Source organism: Centruroides vittatus, unplaced genomic scaffold (assembly GCF_030686945.1).
Source record: "Centruroides vittatus isolate TY-2023 unplaced genomic scaffold, ASM3068694v2 contig_549, whole genome shotgun sequence".
In the NCBI taxonomy this organism is placed as follows: Eukaryota; Metazoa; Arthropoda; class Arachnida; order Scorpiones; family Buthidae; genus Centruroides; species Centruroides vittatus.
This window is the reverse complement of record NW_027122325.1, coordinates 6,225,122-6,252,212: the sequence shown is the minus strand read 5'-3', so window position 1 is coordinate 6,252,212 and position 27,091 is coordinate 6,225,122. Positions and strand designations below refer to the sequence as shown.

At 27.1% G+C, this 27,091-nt stretch overlaps 1 protein-coding gene across 2 annotated transcripts in view; it reads right to left on the bottom strand.

Annotated features, from left to right (window-relative positions):
- Positions 1-941: 941 nt before the first annotated feature.
- LOC136978654 (calcitonin gene-related peptide type 1 receptor-like) overlaps positions 942-27,091 on the bottom strand; it is a 37,866-nt gene continuing 11,716 nt past the window's right edge. The window contains exons 2-16 of one of the 2 annotated variants that reach the window (XM_067274395.1): positions 24,116-24,237; positions 23,853-24,037; positions 23,573-23,763; positions 23,370-23,495; positions 23,208-23,305; positions 23,049-23,140; positions 22,819-22,969; positions 22,595-22,745; positions 22,443-22,503; positions 3,527-3,593; positions 3,337-3,422; positions 3,120-3,258; positions 1,800-1,841; positions 1,411-1,558; positions 1,110-1,246 (exon numbers count right to left, since the gene is read on the bottom strand). In XM_067274395.1, coding sequence (XP_067130496.1) covers positions 1,442-1,558; positions 1,800-1,841; positions 3,120-3,258; positions 3,337-3,422; positions 3,527-3,593; positions 22,443-22,503; positions 22,595-22,745; positions 22,819-22,969; positions 23,049-23,140; positions 23,208-23,305; positions 23,370-23,495; positions 23,573-23,763; positions 23,853-24,037; positions 24,116-24,237 — 1,628 coding nt within the window. In that variant the 3' untranslated portion in view covers positions 1,110-1,246; positions 1,411-1,441. Of the gene's footprint in view, positions 1,247-1,410; positions 1,559-1,799; positions 1,842-3,119; positions 3,259-3,336; positions 3,423-3,526; positions 3,594-22,442; positions 22,504-22,594; positions 22,746-22,818; positions 22,970-23,048; positions 23,141-23,207; positions 23,306-23,369; positions 23,496-23,572; positions 23,764-23,852; positions 24,038-24,115; positions 24,238-27,091 lie in introns of both variants that reach the window. The other variant, XM_067274394.1, reaches the window with a different exon arrangement.

Here is a 27,091-nt window from a genome sequence, read left to right as displayed (position 1 = left end):
TGAACTATTTACAAAATCTGATGTAAGTAAATAAAAAATTCAAGCAATTTAAACTTGAATAAAATAAGGAATTGTCTTCTTTAACATAAATACAGATACATCAAACTTATTTATGGACTAAAGTATAAAATTCTCGAGTAAATTTTTTCCTATGAAATAAATAAATAAATAAAACATGAATAAATTATTGTTCAATTCAAAAGTTAATAATCGAAATATTTTAATATTCATAATATATATGTTTTTACAACACTTTATAACACTTTAAATAACTTTGTAATATATATGTTTTTATAACTTTATAACACTTTAAATAACTTTGTAAAATAATATAAATTATTAAAACTATCAATTTCTTCCCAAAAATTATTTGATATACTTCATTTAAATAACGTTTATTATTAAAAATTTACTATTGTATAAATATATTATTAATTTGATTACATTAGACGAAACAATATTGATAAAATATGATTTATCAACCGGTAAAATAATAAAAAATCACTCGTTACAGATAGATAATGACAGAAAAGCAAACAGAATCATTGGGCGTCTGTCTGTAAATTCCCACTGGCGTCTGCTGTCTATCCTTCTATAATCTCGAGAAGGGAATTAGCTAAATGAAAAACTAGTCCAGATATGAAAAGCTTATGAGAAGAACGCCCCGATTAACTATATATGAACTTCCAGTTTATAATGAAAGTCACGTTGTTTCAATTCAAAGTTTTCTCCTGAACGGAGTTAGATAGATGGCCGGCGTGACTCCATTGTTAACAGGAAAAGTATGAAGTACAGGGACAAAACACTACTCAAATTGCGAGCATTGTGACGAAAAATTGCAGCCCGGTATTGTGACGATGCCACAATAACTAATTGCTCGTTTTTATCTACATTAAAAAAAAAATTGAAATCATGTAAGTTTTCAAATAAAAATACTAACATGAAATTAAAAGTAGCTTTTATTTGTAAACACAATGTAAACAGATTAGTAAGATTTCCCATGACAATAATAAACACAGTTTTTACAAATTAAAGTTGAAATTTAGAAAATGTCTTTTCTTCACGCAATATTTGGAATGTTCTTTCATTACTTGGAATTCCCATTGTTCGCAACTTTGTTTTCGAACATATTAGACATCTCTGTACAAAGTGATAAACGATTTAATCTAATTTTAACACTTGATTTCTGTGTTGAGATCTGCCTTAATTGATACCTTTTATAGGAACGTTTAAGTAACGATATAATCTGAAAAAAATTTTAAAACATTTGATTATTTTTATATAATCAAAATATTTCATATTAATTTTACTATTTAATAAGAGAAAACGTTTTTAATAAAAAGAATTAATAATTAAAATACTAAGATTTTATTAAAATATTCTCGTATTTGAATATTATATTAAACGTACATGTTTTAAAAAATGGAAGAATGAACCCCTCTCAGCTGGAACCACTTTTCGGTCGATGATACGAACGATTAGATTGCTTCCAATCTGAGGATGGTAATTTCTGTTGCAATCTGTATCTCTCTATCGACCTCCAGACCAACATTTGTATCTGCGAATGACAAGACCAACTGAGAGGGATGCTAATACATTCCATATTTATTTTATCATTTAAAGAAATTATTTCACTCAAAATAAAACAAAAAAAAAATGAACTTTACAAGCCCTATATATTGATTTGCGTAGTTCCAATATTTTAATTTATAAAAGTTCTTCATAAACTACTTAATTTACTATTTTTAAACTTACAGTTAATGTTAATAAAACAAACGTATAAGTAAATCAATACATACTTCACCATTCAGATAACAAAATATAAGTGCAACGAGAAAACCCTACAAAATAAAATATTAAATGAGTTCAGGTTTTAAATATAAGATATTGTAATACTATTTTTATATCAGAGTTTCATTAAAATACATTTTATGTGATGTATTTTTTAGAGATTACATTTTAAGATAATTAAATGTTAAGAGATAAAAAGAATTTTTTTTAAAAAGAAAGATAATTCGAAGGCAAGTTGTAATTATTTTTTCAAATATATGAAGAAGATGTCAAGTAATTTTTATTTTAATAAATTTTGATTGAAAAATTATAAGTTTTTACCATTATAAATTCGTTTATCTCACTAATTCTACGATAATATTTATTTCAAAGAAAATATTCATTAAAGAAATAAAAGCATATTGTAAAATACATTATAGTTTTAAATATTTTTTTATTTTTTAAATCAATATTTTCATTTAATATGCTTAATATAAATTAAAGTATATTAAAATTCAAAAAGTTATATTTCTTTATAATATAAAAGCGTAGCTTAATAAGATTTAATTTATAAACTTTTAAATTTCTATTTACATTTGAGTGGAAGATTTATTTAGAAGTTTTCAAAGAAAAGTCTATTAATATATAAAATTTTAAACCTTTAATAAATTAATTTATTTGACGTCTTTTTAATAGATTCTGAAATTGAATATATTTATAAAGTAAAATATATATATATATATATATATATATATATATAATATATATCTATTTCTGTTTGAGGAATATGCGGGTATTTCAACCTGCTTTGAATATTTATAGGCAACAACATTTCAAGTGGATTTACTTGGATCTATTGGATATTGTTTAGTGGTGATATATTTCCTTGGATAAACGAGTGACAAAGATGTTAAAAAATATATATATTTAAGTAAAAATCAGTAATATTTTCATGCTTATAGATTTTTCACTTTTGATATTTGCAAGTGTAAAATGTGTCTATAATAACAATATAAATATGGAAACATATTCGGTTTCGTATGCTCTTCGTTATGAAAGAAAGAAATGTATTTCACGTATTCTCATTTCAATTCTAACAAAATATCGTTATTGGTTTCTTTAAAGTTATAAATAGAAAGAGAGCCAGACATTGCGAGAAACTTTTACAATTTACTCTGTATAACACGTGCGTATAAATGAGTTCTGCGTTTACAATTGATCAAAACAAATAATGACACGGAATACGAAACCTTCCAGCTTTTATCCGTAAATCAATTTACTTAATATTTAATAAATTAATAAATATATACATTTACAAAATGAATACTATTTAAATTAATTATCCAAACCTGTAATCCGTCCAGTGTGTAAGTAAAAAAGGTGTAAGCATCGAGCATTTCACAGCCACCAGACTGTGGTCGATAAATAACTAGAAAGAAATGCAGACCAAATAGCGGCACCAACACTAATGTTGCTCTGACGGCTTTTCTTTAAAATAATTTTAATTTATTAAAACTTTTAACAGGCAAAGATATTTATTTTCGGCTCATTAAATATATGTAATACCTATATTGACTTGGCTCGTTGGCGTGAACGGCTCTCAGTTTTGTTACTAAGACTTGAATAATTCGACACAGAAAAGCAAAATTTAACTACAAAATAATTAAATTTTTATGTTATAAGTTAGAAGTAAAAATCAATTATTGATTATAATAAAAAGTAGAAATTTATCTGTTTGTTGTTGTAAGTTACTTACCACCAAACTGAACATGTTAGGTATATTGAGAGTCCATTCGTAAGGGTCAGCAGGCATCGCCCAACAACTAAAATAACATTGAATGAACTTGTCGTGAGATCTGTATTAAATTTATCACTAAAAACGAGAAAAACTTAACCAAAGTTATCATTTTTATCATTGTTGTCTCTGTAATAATTTAAAATATTTGCTTTTCCAACTTTGCACATTAGGACGGAATTGAATAGAAAATTATTGTAAAATAATTATTAGAAATGCATTTATATTTTATTGAACACTAATTACAAATTAAAACAAATATTTTATATTAAAACTAAAGATCTTATTAAAGATTAATTTAGTTCACTTGGCTTTATCCCGTTTCATTAACCTTGGCAGTTAAAGTCACCTGCGGATGAAGTTGAATAGAAATTTGTTAAACATGTAGTTAAGAATATTGTATTTGAAATCATTTGTCTACATCTCAGATTCATTTTGGAGCTGAATAAAGATTTGATATTGATTGAAACGGCTAGACTAAACTTAGAAAATTAATTTATACTGGCATGAGACTAGAGTTAATTAGCCGGATCAACGCTTAAATATTCCGATGAGATAACTAACTAACTTGTACCTTAAAATCACGAGAAAAATATCAAATTAGATAATTTATTCAAACTAAAACGATAAGATATATAAGATTTATTCAAACCATTACGATTTTATGAATTCATTTTTAAATATGTAACTGAGATCTTAACATCACAAAATTTAAACAATAAGCTATTAATTTATAAAGTTGAAGATATTAAGATAATTCTTCAATTTTAAATTATATAAAATAGAAAATAATTTGTTTATGTTAAAGGACGTTATTTCATAAGGCATTTTATAACATTGGGAGAACAATTTTGATAAAATCAAATGATAGTGACTTATGTTATAACTTTTTAATGAGCAGAGGTAACGTAAAAGTTCTAATGATAAAGTTAAAGAACACCATTTAATTAGTCTAAAACCATTTCCCGGATTCAAATAAATTTAAGACCGCATAAATTTAAAGTTGCAAATTATGTAGTCCTAAATGTGTTTATTTAAATTCAGAATATGGTTTTAGACTAATTAAATGGTGCTTTTTAACTTTGTCATTGAAACTTTCAGGTTACCTCTGCTCATTAAAAAGTTATAAATGACCCGAAACATGATTTTTAAAGTCGACAGAAATGTCCCATACGATTTTCCATACACGACTTTCCTATGTAACTACATTAATAAGATTAATTTATCTTCAGTATTTTGGAATGAAAATGATGCAAGGCACTTTTGATAAGATTGATTTCGTTGATCAGTTTACTTATAGGCTAATGGGTTATCGCTAGCCATTAATCTAGTCATAGCATTAATCCTGTTTTCATAGATGATCTTATATTCAGTTAGATATATCTTAAGCATGTAGTCATTTCTTGGGTCAAATATCAATAATAATGAAAATGCGTGGATATATTAAAAATATATTTTAGTACATTTTTATAAATGAATAGCAAGCTCTTAGTAATAAGCTCTAAGACAGTAATTTGTCTAAAAAAATAGAAATTGTAACAAAAATAAGAAATATTTTAAAAATTACGACAGTTTTTTACACAGCCGAACAAACTGATGCTGAAATAAAAGCCTCATCTATAACTTATTACTTTATTAGGAAAAAAAAAACAAAAATTGATTGCTTGATAATTTAAGACGAAACGTCAATATATTAAGATCACATTGAATCATAATTATATACTTTGCTGGCGAAGTGATCGTCAATGGAAGGTCAGCGTAAATGAAGAATGCAAAACGAAGCCCTTTTCTGTATAATTTATGATAGTTTATGGGGACTGCATTGAATACGAATCTTAAAAGCCATAGGTTAGCACAAAAAATGAAGTGCATCCTTATTTACTAATTAATGCTTCTATATCTGTTACATATGATTCAAAATTATTAATACAGATGGAAAATGATTCAGCATAAATAATAAGTATAAAATAGAGAGAGAACTTTGAGACTTTCTTTATGGAATAAAATTACTGAAAATTTTATAATTTCTATAAGAGAAAAGATTTGTAGAAATGCATATTGAAAACGTAAAAATTCCCAAATATGAGTTTGCTAGAACATTTATCACTTTGAAAAATAGAAATAATTTAAATGAAATATGATAATTCTGATGTTTGTATATATCCATTTAATGTTTGCTTTTATTAGTCATTATAATAAAACGTCTAGCACACAATAAATCCTTAGATAAAAGAAAGTCCAATCATTTTCTTGATGTAGTCCAAAAATAAGGTATCTTACATATCCCCGCTCCAGTAATGACATCAAATTTGAATGACCCCATACAATGTAGATAAATTTAAAAATATATTTTAAAACTATTTACAAACTAATTTTAAATATATATTGTAGATTAATAAATGAGTATAAAATTTATTTTTTGTTCAGAAACATTTTTCTACTGAATTCTAAAAAAGTTTTCGGCCACCTATATTCATTTCTTTTTTTTGTTTAATTCTTTAATTTTAATATATAGTTTAATTTGATATAGGGCTCCAATATGTATTTTGTTCCATACTCCGTACCCCTGGACTGCATTGACTATTAAAGATATTTTATTGTTTCTTTTCTTCAAGATCAATTTTAAGAGCTTTGTTAGATACATAACATTCATTCTGAATCTTGTGTTAAGTTCTCTTGTATATTGTTGTTAATTTTCATTTCACTGGGACCTTATTTGTTGTTTCAGATAAAGAATTTATTAGAAAAACGATTAAATAATTTGAACAAGTTGATGGGATAACATCGAATTTAAATCAAGCAGAAGGTGGTTGGATAAATGCACGGAATAGTTTTCAATAAAAATCTATGGTGAGAATGCAGAACTGCAAGAGAAGAATAGAGCGATGTGATTGAAAAGCTTACCAAAAACTACCAACGATAGCTCAGATAAGTTTTCAATGCAGAGGAAACGAGCTTATTTTTAAATGTCTTCCAAGCAAAATAATGGTGCCAAAAAGTGATTTATGTCACGAAGGTAAAAAAAGCAAAGAATGTGTAATTGTTCTTTTGGGAGGAAACATGACAGGTAATGAAAAACTGCTTTCGTTATTAATTAAATAATGTTTAAAGCCTCGATATTTCTACATGCTAAGATGTTACCTATACGACATGCAGCAAATAAAAAACAATGGATGACGTCAGTGTTTTTTTTAGCTAACTGGCAAAGTTAGATACTTGCATAGTTGACAAAAACAGATTATCTTTTTATCTTCACGAGAATTACAATGGTCATTTGGTGATTTCCACTGTAAAAGTTACGACAGTTCAATTTTTTTTAACTAAGTATGACTTCTATGTTGCAACGACCTGTAGCTCAGGCAATAATTTAAAATTTTAATTTACGATACGGATACTTATCGTACAAAAGATGTATGTTATTATAGATGGATGACTTGAATTTGGAATGAATCTGCTAGATGCAATGCAAATGATTAATAAAGCTTGAAATGAAATTCTGCAAAGCACCATTGTAAATTACTTTGCAAAAGCAGATTTCGATTTGTTGATACTTCGAATAAATTGGAATTTCCATCATAATCCATCTACTGTATCGAAAAGAATGAAATGAGGAATGTCTCCTCGCTCGTTGTTTTAACTTAATGAGGGGCCAGTGTAATTCGAAGATTTTTGTCAACTTTGACAATGCTGTCTGTGAACACTTATCTGAAGATTACCTCATTGGTGAGATAACGAAAACCAAGCGAAAGAAACAAGCGATGACGACAAGAAAGAAATAAATACTGTCAAGGGCAAATATTCTGCTCCTCCATCATGTTGGGAAGCCAGAAAAGTTCTCAAGCTTTGAACAAGCTTTCTAGAAACTGCATTATTCATGAATAAATGCCGACGATATCGACTATATAGAAAACATTGTCGATAACACGAAGTGGAAGGAAGTATTTTAAGAGTTACAGAAATTACGTTTATTTTAATGAAATCGTAAATACAAATAATGTAGTCAGACTTAAATACATTGTATTTATTATTTTTAGATAAGCGTATGCACAAAATAACAAAATTCATTGCTTCTTTCTCAACAATATTTTCAATAATGATATAGTTTCTAAAACGTAGAAAGTCCTTTATAGATTACAATAAGAGAAATATACTATATATACATATATATATATTTATATTAATAAAGGTATTCCTCGATCCTACTGTATATATCAAAATACGGTATCTATGTTAAAGAAAGTCAGTTAAAGAAGTTCGCAATTAACATTTACATAAGGGATGATCTATTTAGACTTACTGTGAATTATAATTATATTTACAAATATTTATTGCAATTTTTTAAAAAATAATAACAATTTAATATCTAAAATAATTTTAATTATTTGAAAGTAATTAGTTACGATTCCTGAAACATCACTTTCGAAATTTCTTATATATGAATAATTGCTTACCTGCAATATTAAATTTTAATTATCAAAAATTATCTAAACCTTAATCATTGACTGCATAACAGACATTGAGGAAAAAAGAGGTCCTTCGAGAATATAAGTTAGAAAAATAATTATAAAAATTTTTCTAGAAAATATTAAAATTTTATTAAAAAGTTATTGTCAGATACGCCTACCTTTTATAATTATTTTTTCTTGCTAATTGACATTTAAACAGTTTTTTAGCACGGTTTCATCATTAAATTCTTATAACATGTTATAACTGTTTTTCCTCTTTCAAATTTAACATTAGACTGCCCATTTTTCGTAACAATATTTTACTAAAGTTTTTCTATTACTTTCCAAATTTATCACGTTCAAAAAGACGTTTACTTCATAATAAATGACATAGAATAAAACTATTATATATTTAACAATGAATTCATGTAGACCTGATAGAATCTAATAGATAGAACGAAGAAGCTGATTTATATATTCTTATAAAATTCTTAAGGATATATTATTGTATATACTTTAAAATGTTATAAGGAAATATTTTATTTAAAATAACTTGACAATTTTAAATGTATTAACTACTTTAGAAATGAGATTTCTGAGAATTGCTTATTTTTAACACATTTTCTATTTTGCTTTAATGGTTTTCTAACATATTTTCTTTCAGAAAATATTTTCTATCACGCATTGGTTTGACAATCTCCTATCGTTCCAGTTTCTGTCCATATTATTTTATTTGTCATTCTTCTTTATAGTTACATATCATTTTTGTGGCAGTATTTTTTTTTTTTTAAATCGAAAACTATTTGTCCCCATGCTACTTTCTTTCACTCAATTGCCACTTACTTTTTTATTGATGGAGGTTTTTGACATAGAAATAAACTTAGTTTTTTAAAATATAAATGATTATGTTTGAAAATTTTTATATAAAGTTTTATATTTAGTTTTCTTAAAAGTTACATTTAAAAGTGTTTACTGTTCACAAAACACGCACACACAAGCGCATATGTGCATACATTTATACCTGCTATTTATACGGATAAAGCTAGTGAATCGAATAATGCCAGTATTATCCGGCTAATACTAACTTTAGACAAGTGTTTTAGTTAAAAGAAGAATAAAAACTTAAAATTCGGGCTTTATCCGGATATTGTGGAGTCGTATCGTTATTTCTATAGATCTGAATATAGATATTGCATTTCCATGGGATGAGCATTTTGTATTTTTTTGGCTGCTGTGTGAATTGTGAGAACAGAACAATGTTACCAAGCTAACAATTTATTGGTAGATTTTTAAGTCAATAGATGGTATGGCGATGATTTTTTCAATCTGGTGATTTTTCATGCTTCCGATAAAGTTCTTAAAAAGCACTTGTCAACTCCAGGACTCCATTGTATTAATAAACACAATTGAAGACAAATACAAAAATGAGTATCTTAAAAGTTTTCTCGAACACACAGGATCACGTAAAAACTTACTGCGACACTCTTTTATTTGAGACCAAGTGCTGCAAAAAAAAAAAAAAAAAAAGCAAAAATCAAAAATGTTAAAAAGCTTCACTAGAGGATCTTCTTTTTAATTGTATTTACAATGATCAACCCCCGGTATATATCATTTAACATCTATATACTGTACAGTACCTATCGGTACTCTGTAAATTAAAATACTTCTTTTTATTACTTTAAATTAAATCTGCAATTTTCAGGTTTACAACATTTTTAGCGAGTGATATTTCGATAAAATAATTTTTTCGTTCATTTCACTTTTTATGAAATAAAGAATTAATAAATTTTATTTGATTTAAAAAACAAAATTCCTTCTTTATCCATCCAACCTGCATTGGGAAGATTACAGACTATCCGACTAAAGTGAAATCCTAACGTTTTTACTTTGTTTTAATGAAAATGGGGTGAATAAAGCCCGAATTTTATTAATTTTTCCATCAGTTTTCGGTTAATGTCAACACTTTTGACTCGGATAAAGCGCGCTTCATACGGATAAAGTTCAAATTTAATAAATTGTTATCTGCTTTAACCAAAAAGCTTGGATAAAGTTAGCACTATTCGGTTAATACTAGCGTTATCTAATTTACGGACTTTACCCGTAACTATCCTACATATGCACTGTATAGTATATTAAAATTTGTATAACTTAATTATAATTTTATTAGCTTTGACTAAATACATAAGATAAAGTAAAAACTCAAAAGTTAAGTTAAAATTTAAACGTACTATATTTTTAACAACTTTTATAAAATTGTTTTCAAGTGTTTAAATTGGTTTAAAATTTTTTAAAAACTTTCAAAAATTCGTTTTTAAATTAGATCTTATCTATGCCGATTTTAACAGGATAGATTTTACTCAGAAGACAACTTTATTCTTATTTATTTCTATTATAATCTAATTCAAATAATCTAAAGACAAGCCAGCTAGGTTTCCTGCTCTGAAATACATAATTGTAATAGAAATAAATAGGAATAAAGTTGTCTTTTGAGTAAAGTCTGGCCTGTTAAAATAGGTATAGATGAAGTCCGATTTAAAATGTACATCTTAAAAGAGAATTTTTTGATGTTTTTTAAATAAAAATTATTAATAATTATCAAATAAAAATCTCTTATATTTACTAGTTTATTTTTGATAATTTTAAATAATTTATTCGATAAATTTCTAAAATGCTAAAAGCTTCTATATTAATTTAATAATATGTTAAATAATTAATAGATTTAATAATTTTCCTAATTTGAAACCATATCTGTCTTTCTATTTTGTTTATATCACACAATGAAGTGCAGTACAATCGAAACAAGGCTTTCTTTTCTTCACATCCTTCTTTAATCTGCTTTTTTATTTGCCGATTAAAAAACTCTGCAAATAGAAAAGCAGATTAAAGAAGAATGTAAAGAAAAGCCTTGTGTCGATTGTACTGCATTTCATTGTGTGATATAAAGAAGATTTAATGGTATATTTTTAAAAATATAAATTTCTTTTACTGTACATTTCAGTCTTTAAATTTTGCACCAAGAAGTTGTCGGAATCAAACAAAATTGTACTGTACTGTACTGTACATGTGTGAGAGTAACGATGATACAAGAAGTGATTATAAAATGAAAGCCAAAAGATCATTTATTACAGGAAACACTGCAAATGAAAAAAGGTTCTTGCACTCTATTGGGTCATCTCTAGCTTGAATACACGATGTGATATTGTGGCGGGCATGAAGACATACAAGTGCCATATGGTGTTCCGCGGCATCTCAGTCCACAATTGCGGAAAGCGGTTCTCTAGCTTGGCCAAATTCTTAGGCTGTCCAACTTGGCGTCCCAGACATGTTTGATCGGTGACAAATCAGGAGACTGGGTAGGCCCAGGAAGTGTGGCAATGTGGCGGAGATATGACACCCTTGCTGTTGTCGAATTGAATAATGACTCTTAGAAACTCTGCCATAAGAGATAACACAGGTGGCTGCAGGATGTCACTAACATACCGCTGGGCTGTCATGGTCCTTTGGATCATTGCTAGAGATGACGACTGTCATATGTGATGGCGCCCCAGACCATCACACCAGCTGTGCTGTAGGGGCGGTGTGCCGCTCCAAAGCGTAGGCAGGGTTGAGATGTTTACCACGGGACCGGACGGCCGAGGCGGATAAGGCATCATGTGTTACATGATACAGCTGAAAAATTCCATTTTACAAACAAGATAATGTTCGGCCGCACTTCAAGCATTTACGAGACAAGAGGAGACTCCAGATCTCTTACATGTGAGGGATTGACAATTGCAATATCTAAGGGCAAATCTGTCTCAGAATAGCATATGGTGTCTGTACGCATCCATACCGGACCGTATTGCTTCATATATCTAGGTAAGAGGAGATACTAAAGGTTCTTTTAAATTGTATCCTTGTTCCATAGAAGACTGCTTTTTGTGTGATCACTTATTAACATCACACTAATACGTTCACACTAATAAAGCTAATAAAGTTTCTTTCGATTTCAACGCCTCCTTTTTGGTCGTAACTGTCTTTGAACGTATTTCGAAAGAACAATTTTTAATTATAATTTTTTAAAATATAATTATAATTTAATTATAATTCATAATTTTCAATGAACTTTAAATTAACACTTTATCGAGCAATATTACAGAGAGAAGCATATGCATTTGAAATTATATGGGTTTTTCAGATATTTTATTTAGTGAAATGTATCTAGAATTGATCTCAAATACAAATAACGTTATTAATACAGATTTTGTCACAAATAAAAAAAAAACATAATAGTTGCACAAAAAAAGCTAATATTTTAACCTTATAGTCGATATTAAATGAAAGCTTATCTTAATATAATGAATGAAGGTCGATAAACTTTAGTGAAACACGCAAAGGTTTATTTTCTGAACAGAACAAAACAAAATTACAAGGAACTCAAAGTGAACTTTCAGATTTACAAGACGATAAGGTAAACAATTATCATTTTTTTAAAAGTTTATTTAAAAAACTGACACAAATGTTTTATTTATGAGTAAACAAATGCTAATCATTTTATTTAAATATAATTCATGACACTTAAACATTTTAATAAAAACTATTGATTCATTTAAAAAAAGGACACAAAGGCATAATAATTAAAGTATTGATTTGTTGATTGATTTGTAACAGACTAGAACAAAGACAGATTTACTGATTTTTTTCAAGAGATGTTATGATTATCATCGTTAAGGTGTTGTAATACTAAAAACAAGAATTATCGGTTGATATTTTGTTTTATCACACTGAATAAATGTAGAGTTGCCAAGTATTTGGGGATAAAATCTGGGACAAAATGAGTTTTTCCCGAAAGATACTGGGACGCTTCAATTCCAGGGCATGCATTAGATGAATATTTTTACTCCGCCAACGACAGAAATATGTTTAAAATGTGGAAAAAGAAAAAGAAATTCTATTGTAGGAACAGTTTTTAGAATTAAGTTCTCCTGCTGCTAGAAGGTAGACGGAAAAAATCTGGGACAATTCCGGAAAACCGAGACATCTGGCAACTTAAATAAATAGCTTTACTATCCAAATCAGTCATCAACTATAAAGATTTTAATAATTTTTGATGCCATTTTTTAAAACTTACATATTATTAAGATATTTACATAAATGTAAACAAAAATTCGATGTCTTTTCTATAGATTTTATTAAGCTTGATTTCTATTTGTTCATAAAGAGAAACAGACATTTATGTATTTTGCCTATATTTCATCCCGGAAAATCTGTCAAAGTACTAAATCTTTTGAATTTTGAATGTACAGTACAATGCTTTAATATAAGTTAAAATATATTGATTATGTTACGTTTAGGCAAATATTATTATTGAATATTTTTATTTATTAAAAAATTTAAATAAACATTATATTATATATAAGATATTCCATTTCTCCTGTAAAATTTATTGTGTATGTTTGATAACTTCGAAAAAATGTGTTATTTACTTAATTAAATATCCTGATTTCATGGATGATTTCAAAGTATTGAAAAAAGGCATTATTATTGGCAACACTTAATCGAACTTTTTGTACAAGTTTACATTTATAGTAGTCTTTGAAATTACTAGAAATGTAAGCTCACTTCTTGGATTCCAAGAGTTAATTCAGGGCGAGCAAACCCAGGAATTTTTCATGGGCGGGAAGTATGGGATATTTCTAGTTCCGTTCCTTACCATCCGGCCAAATTTATAATAGATAAGATCAAAAAGGTCTTCTTAGTACCCACAGTGGAGAAAAGGCAAAACTGAAAAAAATAGAAGATGAAGAGTCAGAAAAAATCAGGACATTCAGTGTTCTAAGACATTGATGGACATGTTGGAAACTGCAAGTTATTGAAGACAGTCAACTGTCTCTCAGTACATTTTCGTTCTTTCAAGGTAAGAATAAAAATGAGTTAAGTCTTTATTCAAGAGTTGCAGTTGTTTGAGATAACAGTTAATAAAGCTGCATTATCAGGCATCCATGTTGTATCCTCAATTCGATTCCGCCCAACCTCTGTCGAATCCGGGAGGACATTTTCTTCTGCTAAATTTTTTTTTATCACTGAATGATTAAAAGTAGGCTTACTGATAAAAGTTTTATTCGATGTAATAAACTTTATTACATGAAAAACTTTGTTTTAATGAATAATTATATAGTGTTGTAAACATTCGATATACTCGTAAAGAATTAGGATAAAAGAATTGTATTAGGATTATGATTGGAATAAAGGATTTTACTCTTTTAGTCATTGTAAATCTTTTAAAGTGAAAAATATACAATGCAAGTTGAAATGATAAACATTTTCCAAAGAATAAAAAAGCTAGCTAAACCGTAAAATTAGTGTTTTTCTTAAATTATAAAAATATCCCGGTAACCCGGGAAATTCCGAAGATGAAATACTCCAGAAATTTAAAAAACCGTACAACCGATCAAAGAATACTTCAGGGAAAGTTCAGACGTTAAAGAATTATTAAAAGAATTTATTATTCCTATTAGTTACAGGCTATTGATAATTTAATAGTCTATAACTAATGGAAACAAGCTAATTTGCGATTGTGGCTTTCACGATAGTTTGTAGTTTCCTTTGATGTTTATTTTATATTCTTCTCTAATCTTCACTGCGTTAATTACTAATTATATTTAATTAAGATGAAAATATATGTTATAAAAAATATTTGAAGAAGTAACGATGAAACAAAATATAGATTAATATTTAAGAAAAATTAAATAGCCATGAATATAAAAATAATTGATTCATTTTATCACTGAGTGTTATGGAGATATAAACAAAAAACTTTACAAAAAGATTTAAAATATAATTGCAATTATGGTCAATTCGATAAGAAAACAAATATTACAATGTACAGTATAGTACTGTACATAAAAGTCGTGCAGTAATATAAACTTACTGCTGTGAGAGATTTGAATTCGAATATATGATCCATACACTAATTTTCCGTTGGTAGTATCAGTTAGAGCGTTGTTCTTCATTTCTCACTCAAACTTGACTGATTTCATTGTGATTCAGGACAGTCCATAATGATGCTGACACGACTTAATGTAATTGGATCGGTCGAATAGCCTGTATTATGATGGCGACTTGTGATAACTAATCAATCAATCAAGATAAAGCACGAAAAGAATGAAATATACAATAAAATTATGCATAGTGACCAAGATAAATGCCCAGTTAGTCTGAAGAATAAAGTAAAAATTTTCCTATTTTTAACTTGTTCTGCTTTGGAAAGGAACTTCGAAAACAGGGCATTTCAAAAGAGTATATGATAATTAAATTAAAAAACCGAAATTTTTAGAGAAAATCAAAAATTCACTAGTAACAAGAAAACAGAACTAAAGAAAAACATACAATGCATCAAGATATATATCTAAAAGATTTAATTATATAGATAAGATAATTAAACTTATTTCAACGATCTTATTTAGTTTTTAGGACGAAAATGTTCAATGAACTTGCTAATAACATATAACTTTGATTTTTAATGAAGCGATTTGATCTGAGCTAACTTACAGTATAAATGAGAGTAAGGAAGACCGATCCAGTAAGAATTATGTATGAAAAATCTTAAAATTTAATTGAATTTCAATCTTGGATCTCTTACGAAAAGTATTATTTTACAAAATTTAATGAGAACGTATAATTACTTGGCGAACAATTATTTCATCTTTAAAGAAACCTTCAATAATAGTCAGTTTAGATAGACTTGAATAAATTATTTAAGGATGGTAGGATAGGTGGACAATATGATTTTAGCGTGGGCTTGTTCCCATCCTCGTCTCAATCTAGCACCGTTCGTCTCCATAATTTAGCATGAGCAGCATTATCATTCACCCATACTAGTCGACCTCGTTGTTATTTAGGTCCGCCTGTAATGAGCGTAATTGTGGCTGGTCATATAAGCTACAATGTGCTGACGCTTCATGTTAATTCATCAATCAATAATTCTTACAGAAGTACGGAAATATTTTATAACACAGCCATCAAGAGTTTTAGATTATATTATACATTAGAAAATGTTTACATATAATATTTTAAAATTCATTTATGTTTAATGACAGATTAAACAGATTTCGCAATTTAGAGTTTTTGTTTACAGTTTAAGTAACTGTTTACTTCATTTTTTAAGCAACATTTACATGAACAATTTTATTAGAAGAAAACAAACTAAAATTTTTAAAAAACTTTTTACTTAAAAATATCTTTATATTCAATTTGACGTTTTTTTCCCCAAAATTCTTAAATATTTAAGCTAGTACAATCACAATTAAAATTATTTGACTGAATTTCTTTGAATTCCTTAAACAATTATTGACACAACATGTCTTCATTAAAATATTTAAAATTTTAATTTTAAAATTATTTTTTATTTAACAATTTTTACTTTAATAGAATTTTTAAAATGATTATCATATAAATATTATTAGCAAATAATGTTATATAGTTTAAAAATTTATATAAAATTAATTATATATTTTTAAATGAGAAACAACTATACTGATTTGAAGAACAGTTTGATATAATCGAGAGTAACGTTGGCATCTCGAAATACACAGAATATTTAATAATAAATAAATAACGCGAAAAATAGAATTAATAATAAATGCTTAAATTTACATTAAAAACTGTTTTCAATATAATCTGACATTTACGAAAGTTTCTTCGTTTTAAGGAAAATTACTTTATTGAAGCGCAGAGAAATTACGAAAATAATAATAATAAATTTGAAGTATCAAACACAAATTCGTGTTAATAACAACCACTTGGCTTTTTTCCACCTTTATTTAGTTGATACGGTACACGTTTCGGGCATAAGGCCCGAAACGTGTACCGTATCAACTAAATAAAGGCCTTTGTGTGTACCGTATCAACTAAATAAAGGTGGAAAAAAGCCAAGTGGTTGTTATTAACACGAATTTGTGTTTGATACTTCGAAGAATAATACAACACGGTTTCACAAAAATCAATAATAAGTTTTTAAAATAAATATTGTACTTCTAAAATGATTTTATTTACGGGAGCAAGCCAATAACACGCAGAGAAAAAAGAATTATAGTTTAGGCTATACGACCACCATACTCCAATACGAATGATCTAATTTTGGAATGGGATCGGTTATAAGGAATGGGATAGTGAAACTTTGATCGAATTCGAATCCAGGTCTCTTAGGAAGGCGGAATGCATTTACCTTTACCTTATAGGCCTATATTCGTTTCTGATATACTAAACTAAAGTTAAATAGGCTAGTCTTTAATAGTAAAGATTTTTTGATTTAATAGTAGTTAAATCAATAAATAATATTACATCAAATCTAAAATATTAATAAATAAAAAACTGAATTATATAAAATCATTCTCTAGTTTTAACTTAAATGTAAATGTTCAAATTTATATTTGAATTAGGTTTGTATTTAAATACCCAAACTTCACAGAATTCGAATATTTCTCATTACAACGCTTTTCGGCCGACGTTAATACAGGAAAATTCCATATTTACGACCCAATAATTTAACACCATTTTGAACAAAACATTATGTAGAAAATGACAGTTACTTTCCAAATGCATTTGGCAAAACGTCAGAATAATGTGTAGAGGATTCTAAAAGTGCGTCGCGTCAAGCTTTAAGTCTTCATCTCACTTGATGAATAACAGTTTATTATAGGAACTTTCCTTCATTTTTATCATAAATTTTGTCTACATTTATTTCTAAATTTTTAGTTTTTTAATATTTATCAAAAAATTTTTACAAAGTTTTTTATTATTATGTTATTTGCCGTGTCGTATCGTAACATAATTTTATGGTAAGGCATACAAATTGTATAATTTACTGCATGCAAAGCAACAATTTATTAACAATTCATTAAGCATTAACGTCATACAGGATAATTCATTACTTACATATAAGCGTTTTACTGTGTTTTAGTACATTCAGGAAATTGGTTTGGATGCTTAATTAATGTTATAACACATTATAAGTTTTTCACTTAACTGGAAACTGTTAGTGTTTCACGCAAAAAGTCGCTTTTAGAAATGGATTACTGATGTTAATCGGAAGATGCCTGCATTTGAATAACGTACTTAACATCACATTTAAATGAATTTTCTGAAATCATTCATCTTTCTTCGCTAAGTGACATTCTAATTATATATGCATATGTTAATCATTTTTTTAAATAGCAGAAGTACTTTTTGGGCTGCAATTTGAAAAAAGTTTAGACCTACAAATTCTTACTGTCTGGTCTTCCTTAATCTGGAGAACAGAGTTAGAAAGATGAAAGCCTAGACGAGACATGGAAAGCTTAGGAGTAGAAGGCACCGATAAATTATAAACAAACTTCCGTTGCAAACAAGAAATCACGTTATTTCAATTCAAAAATTTTTCCCCGAAACGAGTTAGATAGCAATAGAGTCGTGCCGATCATCTAACAGGAAAAGTATGATGTACAGGGGCAAGACCTTACTCAATTGAGGTGGAGAACATATTTTAAACAAGCAATTATTTATTGTGACATCGTCACATAGCCGGGCTGCAATTTTTAGTCATCTTTTTAATTTACTTAATATAAAATATATGCTCACCACATCAAAGTAGTAGTGGCTTGCCCCTGTACATCATACTGTTCCTTTGACAATAAAGTCGTGCCGGTCATCTATTAACTCCTTTCAAGGGAAAATTTTGAATTAAAGTAACGTAACTTCCGGTGTGCATTGGAAGTTCGCATATAGTTAATAGAGCCTCCTGCCCCTAAGGTTTCCATTCCATCCAATTCCCTTCTTGAGATTAAGGAAAAGACAGATAGACAACAAACAGACGGACGAAAGTGGGAATTTACAGGTTACAATTTTTTCAAATTGCAGACCAATTAAATAAATTGAATATATGATTAAAAATTGCAGTCCAACATTTTGACGATGTCACAAATAAATAAATACTCATTTTATTTTTATATATTTTTTATATGATACATTTTTATCATTCTGTTTTTCTTTTCTCTACATATTATTACATGTCTTTTATCATTATGGTTTAACTGTTTGCGTTTTAATTTCAGCAACATTTTACCTCCTGTGTCTTTTATGTTTTGTTTAGCATTTGCTTTTGATACAAAACATCGAACTCGAAAATCAGTATTCGGTAAAGGAATTAGATGAAACAACGATAATTTTAACATCGAATATGCTATTCAGTTGATCGAATGGCATATTTGATGTTACACTTGCGACAATGTAATGTCGCGACTGATCGAACCCGATATTTTATAATTGTCGAGAAACAATCCATTTTTCATGAGGTAGTTAACAATTTTTGTTTGTTTCGTTTTTAATTTCGAAATATTTAAAATTTGTTGTGTTTTTTTCTTATTTTAAGAATGTAATAAAAATGTTTGATGCTAAAGCAAGGAATAAATTTAATACATTTAAAGTTGTTAAACAACTAAACAACGAGAAACTTATTCTACTAGTTTAAGTGAAAGAACTATTATAAGGACAAGATCCGAAGGAAAAAGGAAGGATATAATTAATGCAACACCAGATAGGGAAAGAAACAGATCTTTACCTAGATATGTTTTATCGCCATGTAATTTTTATAATATTAAATGATTTATTGAACAACGATGAACCTTATTCTGATTTCAGAATAATTTCTAGCTTCGCAAAAATGCAAAAATATTTATTAAAGTATACACTTTATTTGCTTATAAAGTAAATATTAGAAAATTTAGAGTAGGAATAAATGTGATAAACTAAAAAATAGATTAATTTCATTGCTGATTTTCGGTAAAATTGTTGGCATACAGAAATATTCATTTATAATATAGAAAAACTATAATTTAGTACAAATATTTGTACAATTAGGTAATATATAATGACATTTAAAAATGCGTTTTAGAAATGTAACTTTCGCGAAGTTATTATTTTATTTTAAATTTAAATTATTCATTCTATTATTTCCAGAAAATATTGTCTAAGTTCTTCATATAAATGTAATAGGGAGCAAAAACATATGGTAGTATGCGAATACAGATAACAGAAAATTTTTTAAAATAAAACAAGTTCCAAGTCATGTTCTTTCGATCCATTTAATCGGAGTTTTAGTTTTCTTTACTTGAAACACATTGAATTAAATAAAGTTTTAACTAGTTTTTGTTCAAAGCTTTCATAAAAAATTTTAATGTAATAAATTATTTAACCAAATTAAAGAAAGAAAGACTGAAGGCAGAAACTCTTCAGTCTTCTCATTCTGATTACAGGCTCAACTAATTGGGAGGAATTTGCATTTGTTCAAATAATAATTTTTACAGTAGTTAAATCAGTAGTAAATGAAAACCAACAGAACGAAACCATTTTTTTACTTTTACATATTTTTCTTATTGATGATCGTCAATGTTAACATTTTATAATAGAAAAAGTTATAATAACATTTATCCACCAATGGCCAAGTGAATAAAACAACCACTTGTAGTTGGTTGTGAGTTCCCACCTCACCAACGGACTGGCCGCGTGGAGTTTTCCGGATTTCTTAACTTGTCTAACAGCTAAATTGGGAACAGTTTCTTATTTAAAAAAAGCCTTCCTGTGAGGGACCTTGGCAGATCGCAGTAGCGTAGCGAGGGGGTGCAAGGGGGTCTATCATGCACCGGGCGCCACTCGCAGAGGGGCGCCCAAATGGTCTCCAAGACCAACTGCACACGACAATAAAGTGTCGTGCCCCGGGCGCCAGTTATGTTCGCTACGCCACTGGCAGATCGCCCATATTTGCATTGTCTTAACCATCAATCCGATCCAATATTATTTCAATAATAAATTTAAATATTAAATATTTTAAATAAAGATTTAAATAACTGATTCAAACTTGTTTTCAGTAAATCTTTAGATTGAAAGATTCGAAAATTTAAAAAATTTTAAACTTAGTTAGTTACAAAAATATTATTTTGTAAATATACTATAATAGAAAAACAATTCTGTAATTACAATACTATCAACATAGAAAGTAAACACAATAACAAAATTTCTTTCAACAGCTAACTAGAAAATGCCAAAATCAAATTCTTTCTTTTAATTTCTTTCTTCTTGGAAGCAATAAGTCAGTTTCAATAGTTTACTAGAGAAAACAACTGAAAATCGTAAGCAAATAAAATACAAGATAAAGTATTAAATTAGTCTGCTTGACTCTACTTAATAAAGATTTTTCTAACATTAGAAGTTTTGTGAAGAAACATTTTAGCCTACTTAAATATACAATGAATATTCAGTCAACACGATTTCTATGTTGTAGGAAAGAAAAAGTTTCGAATATTGAATAAATGCGGTGAATTTTTCATAAATTTCCACAACCAAGGTATTTCATAGAAATTCAAATTTACACGAGAATATTATTAATTTTTTCATTAATAAAATAAATGACAAGATCTTTATAATAAACGCCGTTTATAAGAGAATTAAATAAACTTTTTCAGGTTATTAAACTTATTAATTATAATAAAGGAGAATTTAAACTCTCCTGTATTGTATTTTTAATGACACATTTATTCTATTGCATTACTCTAGCTTGTAATATAAACAAATAAAGCATTATAATGATATATGAATATAATTAACGTATTAAATATAAAACTAAATAATTATAATATAACGATTTCATTTTTCTTTTCGTAAATTTAAGTTCTTAGATTATATAGTAAAATGTTTTAAATTATTATTATTATTATTATTATTTTATAAAACTCAATTTAAATTTTTGTACAATAAAGGATTTTAGATAAAACTATTTGCTGAATTTTATATTACATTCCACTCCGCAACATTGATTTTTCAGCATAATAAATAAAATAGTTGCCTGTTCGTATTCGTTACCTCTAATTCAACGTTTACTTTAGTAACATAGCCTATTAATTAAACCATATCTTAATATTTAAATTAAATGGAATGCAAATTTACTAAGAAGGAAAAAATAAAGCATTAGCATAATTTTTTTCAAGAATGTAACTGTAAGTTCTTTCTATGAATGACGACAATAATAAACATTAAAATAAATTACTTTTTATCTTTTTATTATCTGTAAAATATAGCCTGAGTTTTTTTTCTTTTAGTTTGAAAAATTAATTTATATAATCGTAATTTAAAACAACATACAAACTATAAACATGCAGGAATTTTAAAATGAATATCTAAACAAACATAAAAAAACGATAAAAGTTGTTTTCACAAACTTGAACAAAGAAATACTTTAAAGGAAAATTAAAATAGTTTGAAAGACGAGAGAATATTCTTTAAAACGCCGAGTTTTAAATTAAAATAACGCTCATAAGGTTATCTTTGAGTAAACGCATTCTACAGAGATAATTTACAATCTATTCACTGTAATTAATGAATAGACATTTAATTTAATAAAACTTAGTAATTAAAACTCTTACTGTTCGTTGGCAAACGTTTCTCTCAGAAAAGCATAAATGGCAACAGGTATGATAGGAAATACTGAAAAATTTAAGATTCAAAGTAAATAGCTGTTTAAAAATAGAAGAAAATAGTTAGATAATTATAAATGTTTCAGAGGTACAGTACTTACCCCAGCCTATGACATAAAAAAGCACAAGACTTTCCTGCTCTGCAAATGCTGCTGATAACAATCGATGTAAGTATAATCCTTCGCAGAACATCCACATGTAATTAGTCATTCGTAAATATTTAGTTATGATAAAGAGGAATTTGCATCCCGGCTGGAATCAAAATATGTCGATGAATAAAATAAAATTTGAAACAGTAAGTATGATAATTTTTAATAAAATTTACTCCATTTTGATCCAAAATTGTAGTTGTATTATCGAAATTATCGAGTTCATCAAGCATGACAATTGATTTAAAGAGAACGACAAAGATTCCATTTAAGAGTAGTGAAGCAAAGAGATTTTTATGCATGGTAATGCGATATACTTGCAGTTGTCTTTAAAATATTATAAATAGATTTAGTATAAAAATTTATATAAAAACGTTAATAATAAACATTATTTTGATAAACATACTTATATATGATAAAAATGAATATAGCCGGTATCAAGAAGAATATTGATATAGAGTATGTCGCTATGTGAAAATATTGAAGTCGTAGTATTCCCTAAATAAAAATATAATAAATATGACAATTTACGAATAAGTATTCTCAGAATTTACGCAGTATCTACCTGAACTCTTCCACATTCGTTGTAATTAGTCCATTCAGTTTTATAAAAATTGCGTAAATACCATTTCCCATTTGGCATACAAGTTTTGATAGCGTATCCTAAAAAATTACATACAGTTAATTTGCTAATTTAAATAAATTGTAAAACACTATTAACTTTTACTTGGACACGATGGCGGCTCGCTAGAAAAGTATATATGCTCTTGACAAACAGATTTTGCAACTTGTCCCGAAGGAGTATCTGTCCAACATTGCCAACCATCCCATGTTCTCGGGCAATAAAGAGTTTCTTTAATTAAAGCGCACAAGTTATTTCATACATTAATTTACAAATTTAAATTCTTTACAATTGTAAGTTCCTCTTACCGTTTACAGGAATGAGATCCTTCAGCATTTTCTGACAGCATGCAACAGCGGCACGACAACATTCTATCCATTTTGAGACGAATACTTTATTTTTAAACGTATCAAATATCGGATGAGACGAATTTCCGGGATCTATTAAGTAACTTATATTCGACCTTGGATCTTTCAGTGCACCGGTGCGATAATTATAACTAAAAAAAAATATAATTTAGATTTAGAAGTTAACTAAGTTAATCTTCGTTTTATAGTTTTTATTTATTGTAATTAAATTACTGTTTACATAAATCTCCATTCAGTATCAACAAAGGCCCACGACGGAAGATAATTATAGCATCGAGCACACGTGTCTCTTCTGTAGATGTCAAATGGCAAAGAAACACCTCTTTCAGTTCGACATAAAATCGATGTTAATGAGGCAGTCGACTCATTATAATCCTCCATATAACTTGTATAATTTTCTGATTGCTAGTTTTAAAAATAGTTTAATATCATTTATTTATTTTACTTCATGTAAAAAGTAATTCATGTACGTACTGTACTTACTTGGGTACTTAATACAGTTATCGTCAACAAAGCCGAAAATACCATTTTTGAAACGTCGTTAATGGATACTTTATAAGTAAATATTTCACTTATAAAGATATAAATGAAGTATATTTTTGTTCCTAAAATATAAAGAAATCTTTTAAGAACATATTTCTTTCAAAAACTTGATTCACTAACGAATAACTTTTATGCTATTTACAAAAGTAGAAATGATTTTTTCCAAATGATAATTGGAAACGATCCAAAATTGCACCATAGGAGATCAGAAGGTTGTGACAAATTAATCAATATGACGTCATTCAAGAATAATCTTTACAAATATAGAGTTCGGCATACAAAATTCAGACAGCAAAAATAGATTCTAATATCTGAATCTAGGCCTATTCATTTAAAATAATTTTTCTTTTAGGATACAATGATATCATTAATCATAACTTATATGAAAAATAGTAGATAGATCAATCAACACAATTGGAAAAATATATCGATCATTTCCGATTAAAAATCTGGCAATCATTTTAACCATAAATAAGCAATATAATTTTAAAAACGATCTCAATTGGAAGGAAAATCAAAATTTGATAATGAAGTGATCAGTTACGTTAATTTTTAATTAAAACTTTTGTATTTTGTATTTGATAATTAATTTTTTAATTTATCTTCCTCAGTCTTATTGATTTAATACTGATAATTGAAATGATTAAAGTAAAGATATTTTAAAGTATAATTTAATCATTTTTAACTGAAATTTTTAATTTATATTAATTTATTTAAAAAATTTTTTATAATGTTGTCAATAACAGAATTATTTAATTACAGAAATAATAAATTGCTTTCTTCATTAAATTGTAACTAAATCTTAGTTTTCTAAATATTAATATTAACTGGAAAAATACAATTAAAATTTAGTTTTTACGGTCCCGATTTAGATCCTGTGTGAAACAACTACGTTTTTATTCAGAAATTTCTAAATAAAACTTTGAACCTAATGAATGCTTTATAAAGCTTTTAAAATATTGAAAATCCTAAAAACCAAATCTATCGGTAACCGAGTAGACAAAACTGAACTCTGGTTGCCGGTGGCTGATTCGTGCCAGACCAAAGAACTGGTCGCGTGGACTTTTGCGTTTTCTTCGCGTGTTTAACAATTAAATAGGTGTCAATTCCCATTGAAACTCCTCCCGAAAGGCACCTCCCGGGAGCATTACCCCTTGGCAGATCGCCCGCATGATCATACACAATCTATAATAACCTAAAAATTCACGACTTAAAAATTTCAAATACTTGTATATTTCAATTGGATTCTGTTAATTGTGAATAAATCACATTAATTTAATTTCAAATACAGTAAACTCTCGCTAAGTTAAATTAATATTGGTTAAAGGCCATCCGAGTTTACGAAAGTCACAGTTAACGGGACGACGTGGAAAGTTAGGAGATAGATATAGAATACATCAATTTATTACGATAGATATTTTTTTTTTTTACAGAAGTTTTACTGGAATTTAGTAAGTTATACTGCTAAATTTATTTTTACGGGAGCAAAGTTCAAAAATTTTTATGATCGTACAGTATACGCAATGTACAGTTTTAGTGAAATAATGTAGCCTACGGTATCGCAAAGACTTCTAGATATGAAAACAGCTGTTAATTATAATATTTCTATTGCCAAGAAATCTTAAATTATTATACAGTAAAATATTTTGAAAAAAATTGTTCGAGTTAGCGGGTGTTTCTGTACTCGTAATTTCAACTGTATTCTATTAATTGAGAGAGATTATATCTCATTAATTTAATTTTCGATCACAGATTGTAATATGTGTTTTCACGTTATTCTTAACCAAATAAAAAAAATATATATAAGCTATATTTCGTTATTTATTCTCATTATGTTAAATTACACTTCATATGCAGGATGAATTTAACAAAAATTAATGTTCCTATAAATTAACCTCACGTAAAAAAGATTCTTGTCTTTTAACATCGTTTTAAATAATCGTTAAATTTAATCAGTCTTGGAACATTAATTTGATTACATTAATAGCAATTATATCATGAAAATTAAATAATAAAAAATGAATGTCATTTAAAAATTTATTTTTATGTTCAAGATTGCAAACGTTGATTTTTTAAAAATTTAATCAGTCGATAATATGTAAAAGATATTAAAAGTAAATGAATTAATAATATATTCAACATAAGAATGTTTTAATCTTATACAGATTTAATTTTTTTAATTTAAAAAGGAGAATTTTTAATTTTTTAAATAAAATTTTTCATTAAAATCAAATTTAAAAAAATTAATAATTAAATAGCAAAGTAGGTTTTTAAATACTGTATAAGTTAATTATAATATCGTGTACATAAGAAATTAAATTAACTTTAAAATTAACAAATTACTTAAATTCTAATCAAAATTTTTAAAATAGTTAATACAAAAATAATAACTTTTAATATTGAATACTATTTTTTATAAAGAAAATACCTAAGTTAATTTTTATTTTATTTAAATGAAAGGATTTAATTTGTTAAAACTGAAATACTTGAAAAATTTCAAATTGAGTGTTAAATACTTCTTTTAAATGAATATAATTTGAAGAAAGGGAAGAAGAAGAATAGAATTTTCTTCGCTCATTTTTTACTGCTAAAGAATTTTTTAATTTAATAATAATACGCTTCTTAGAATCAATTTAAATTTATTCATAAAAAATGACTTGAAATATTAAAAATAAAATAAAATAATGTATTATTATGCAAGTTATATATTTGGAATTTTAAAGTTATTGGGAAGTTTTCATACGCATCTTCCCTAAAAAAAGAATAATTGTTTTATATTTCATTAGTTATTTGTTTGTTAATTAATCAATCATTTTTTAACTGTTATATTGCATTAATTTTCATCATTTTTGGAGTAAAATAAACGTTTCGTACAAATAGAATGGACTATTCATTCTCTTTGTATATGCGATGAAT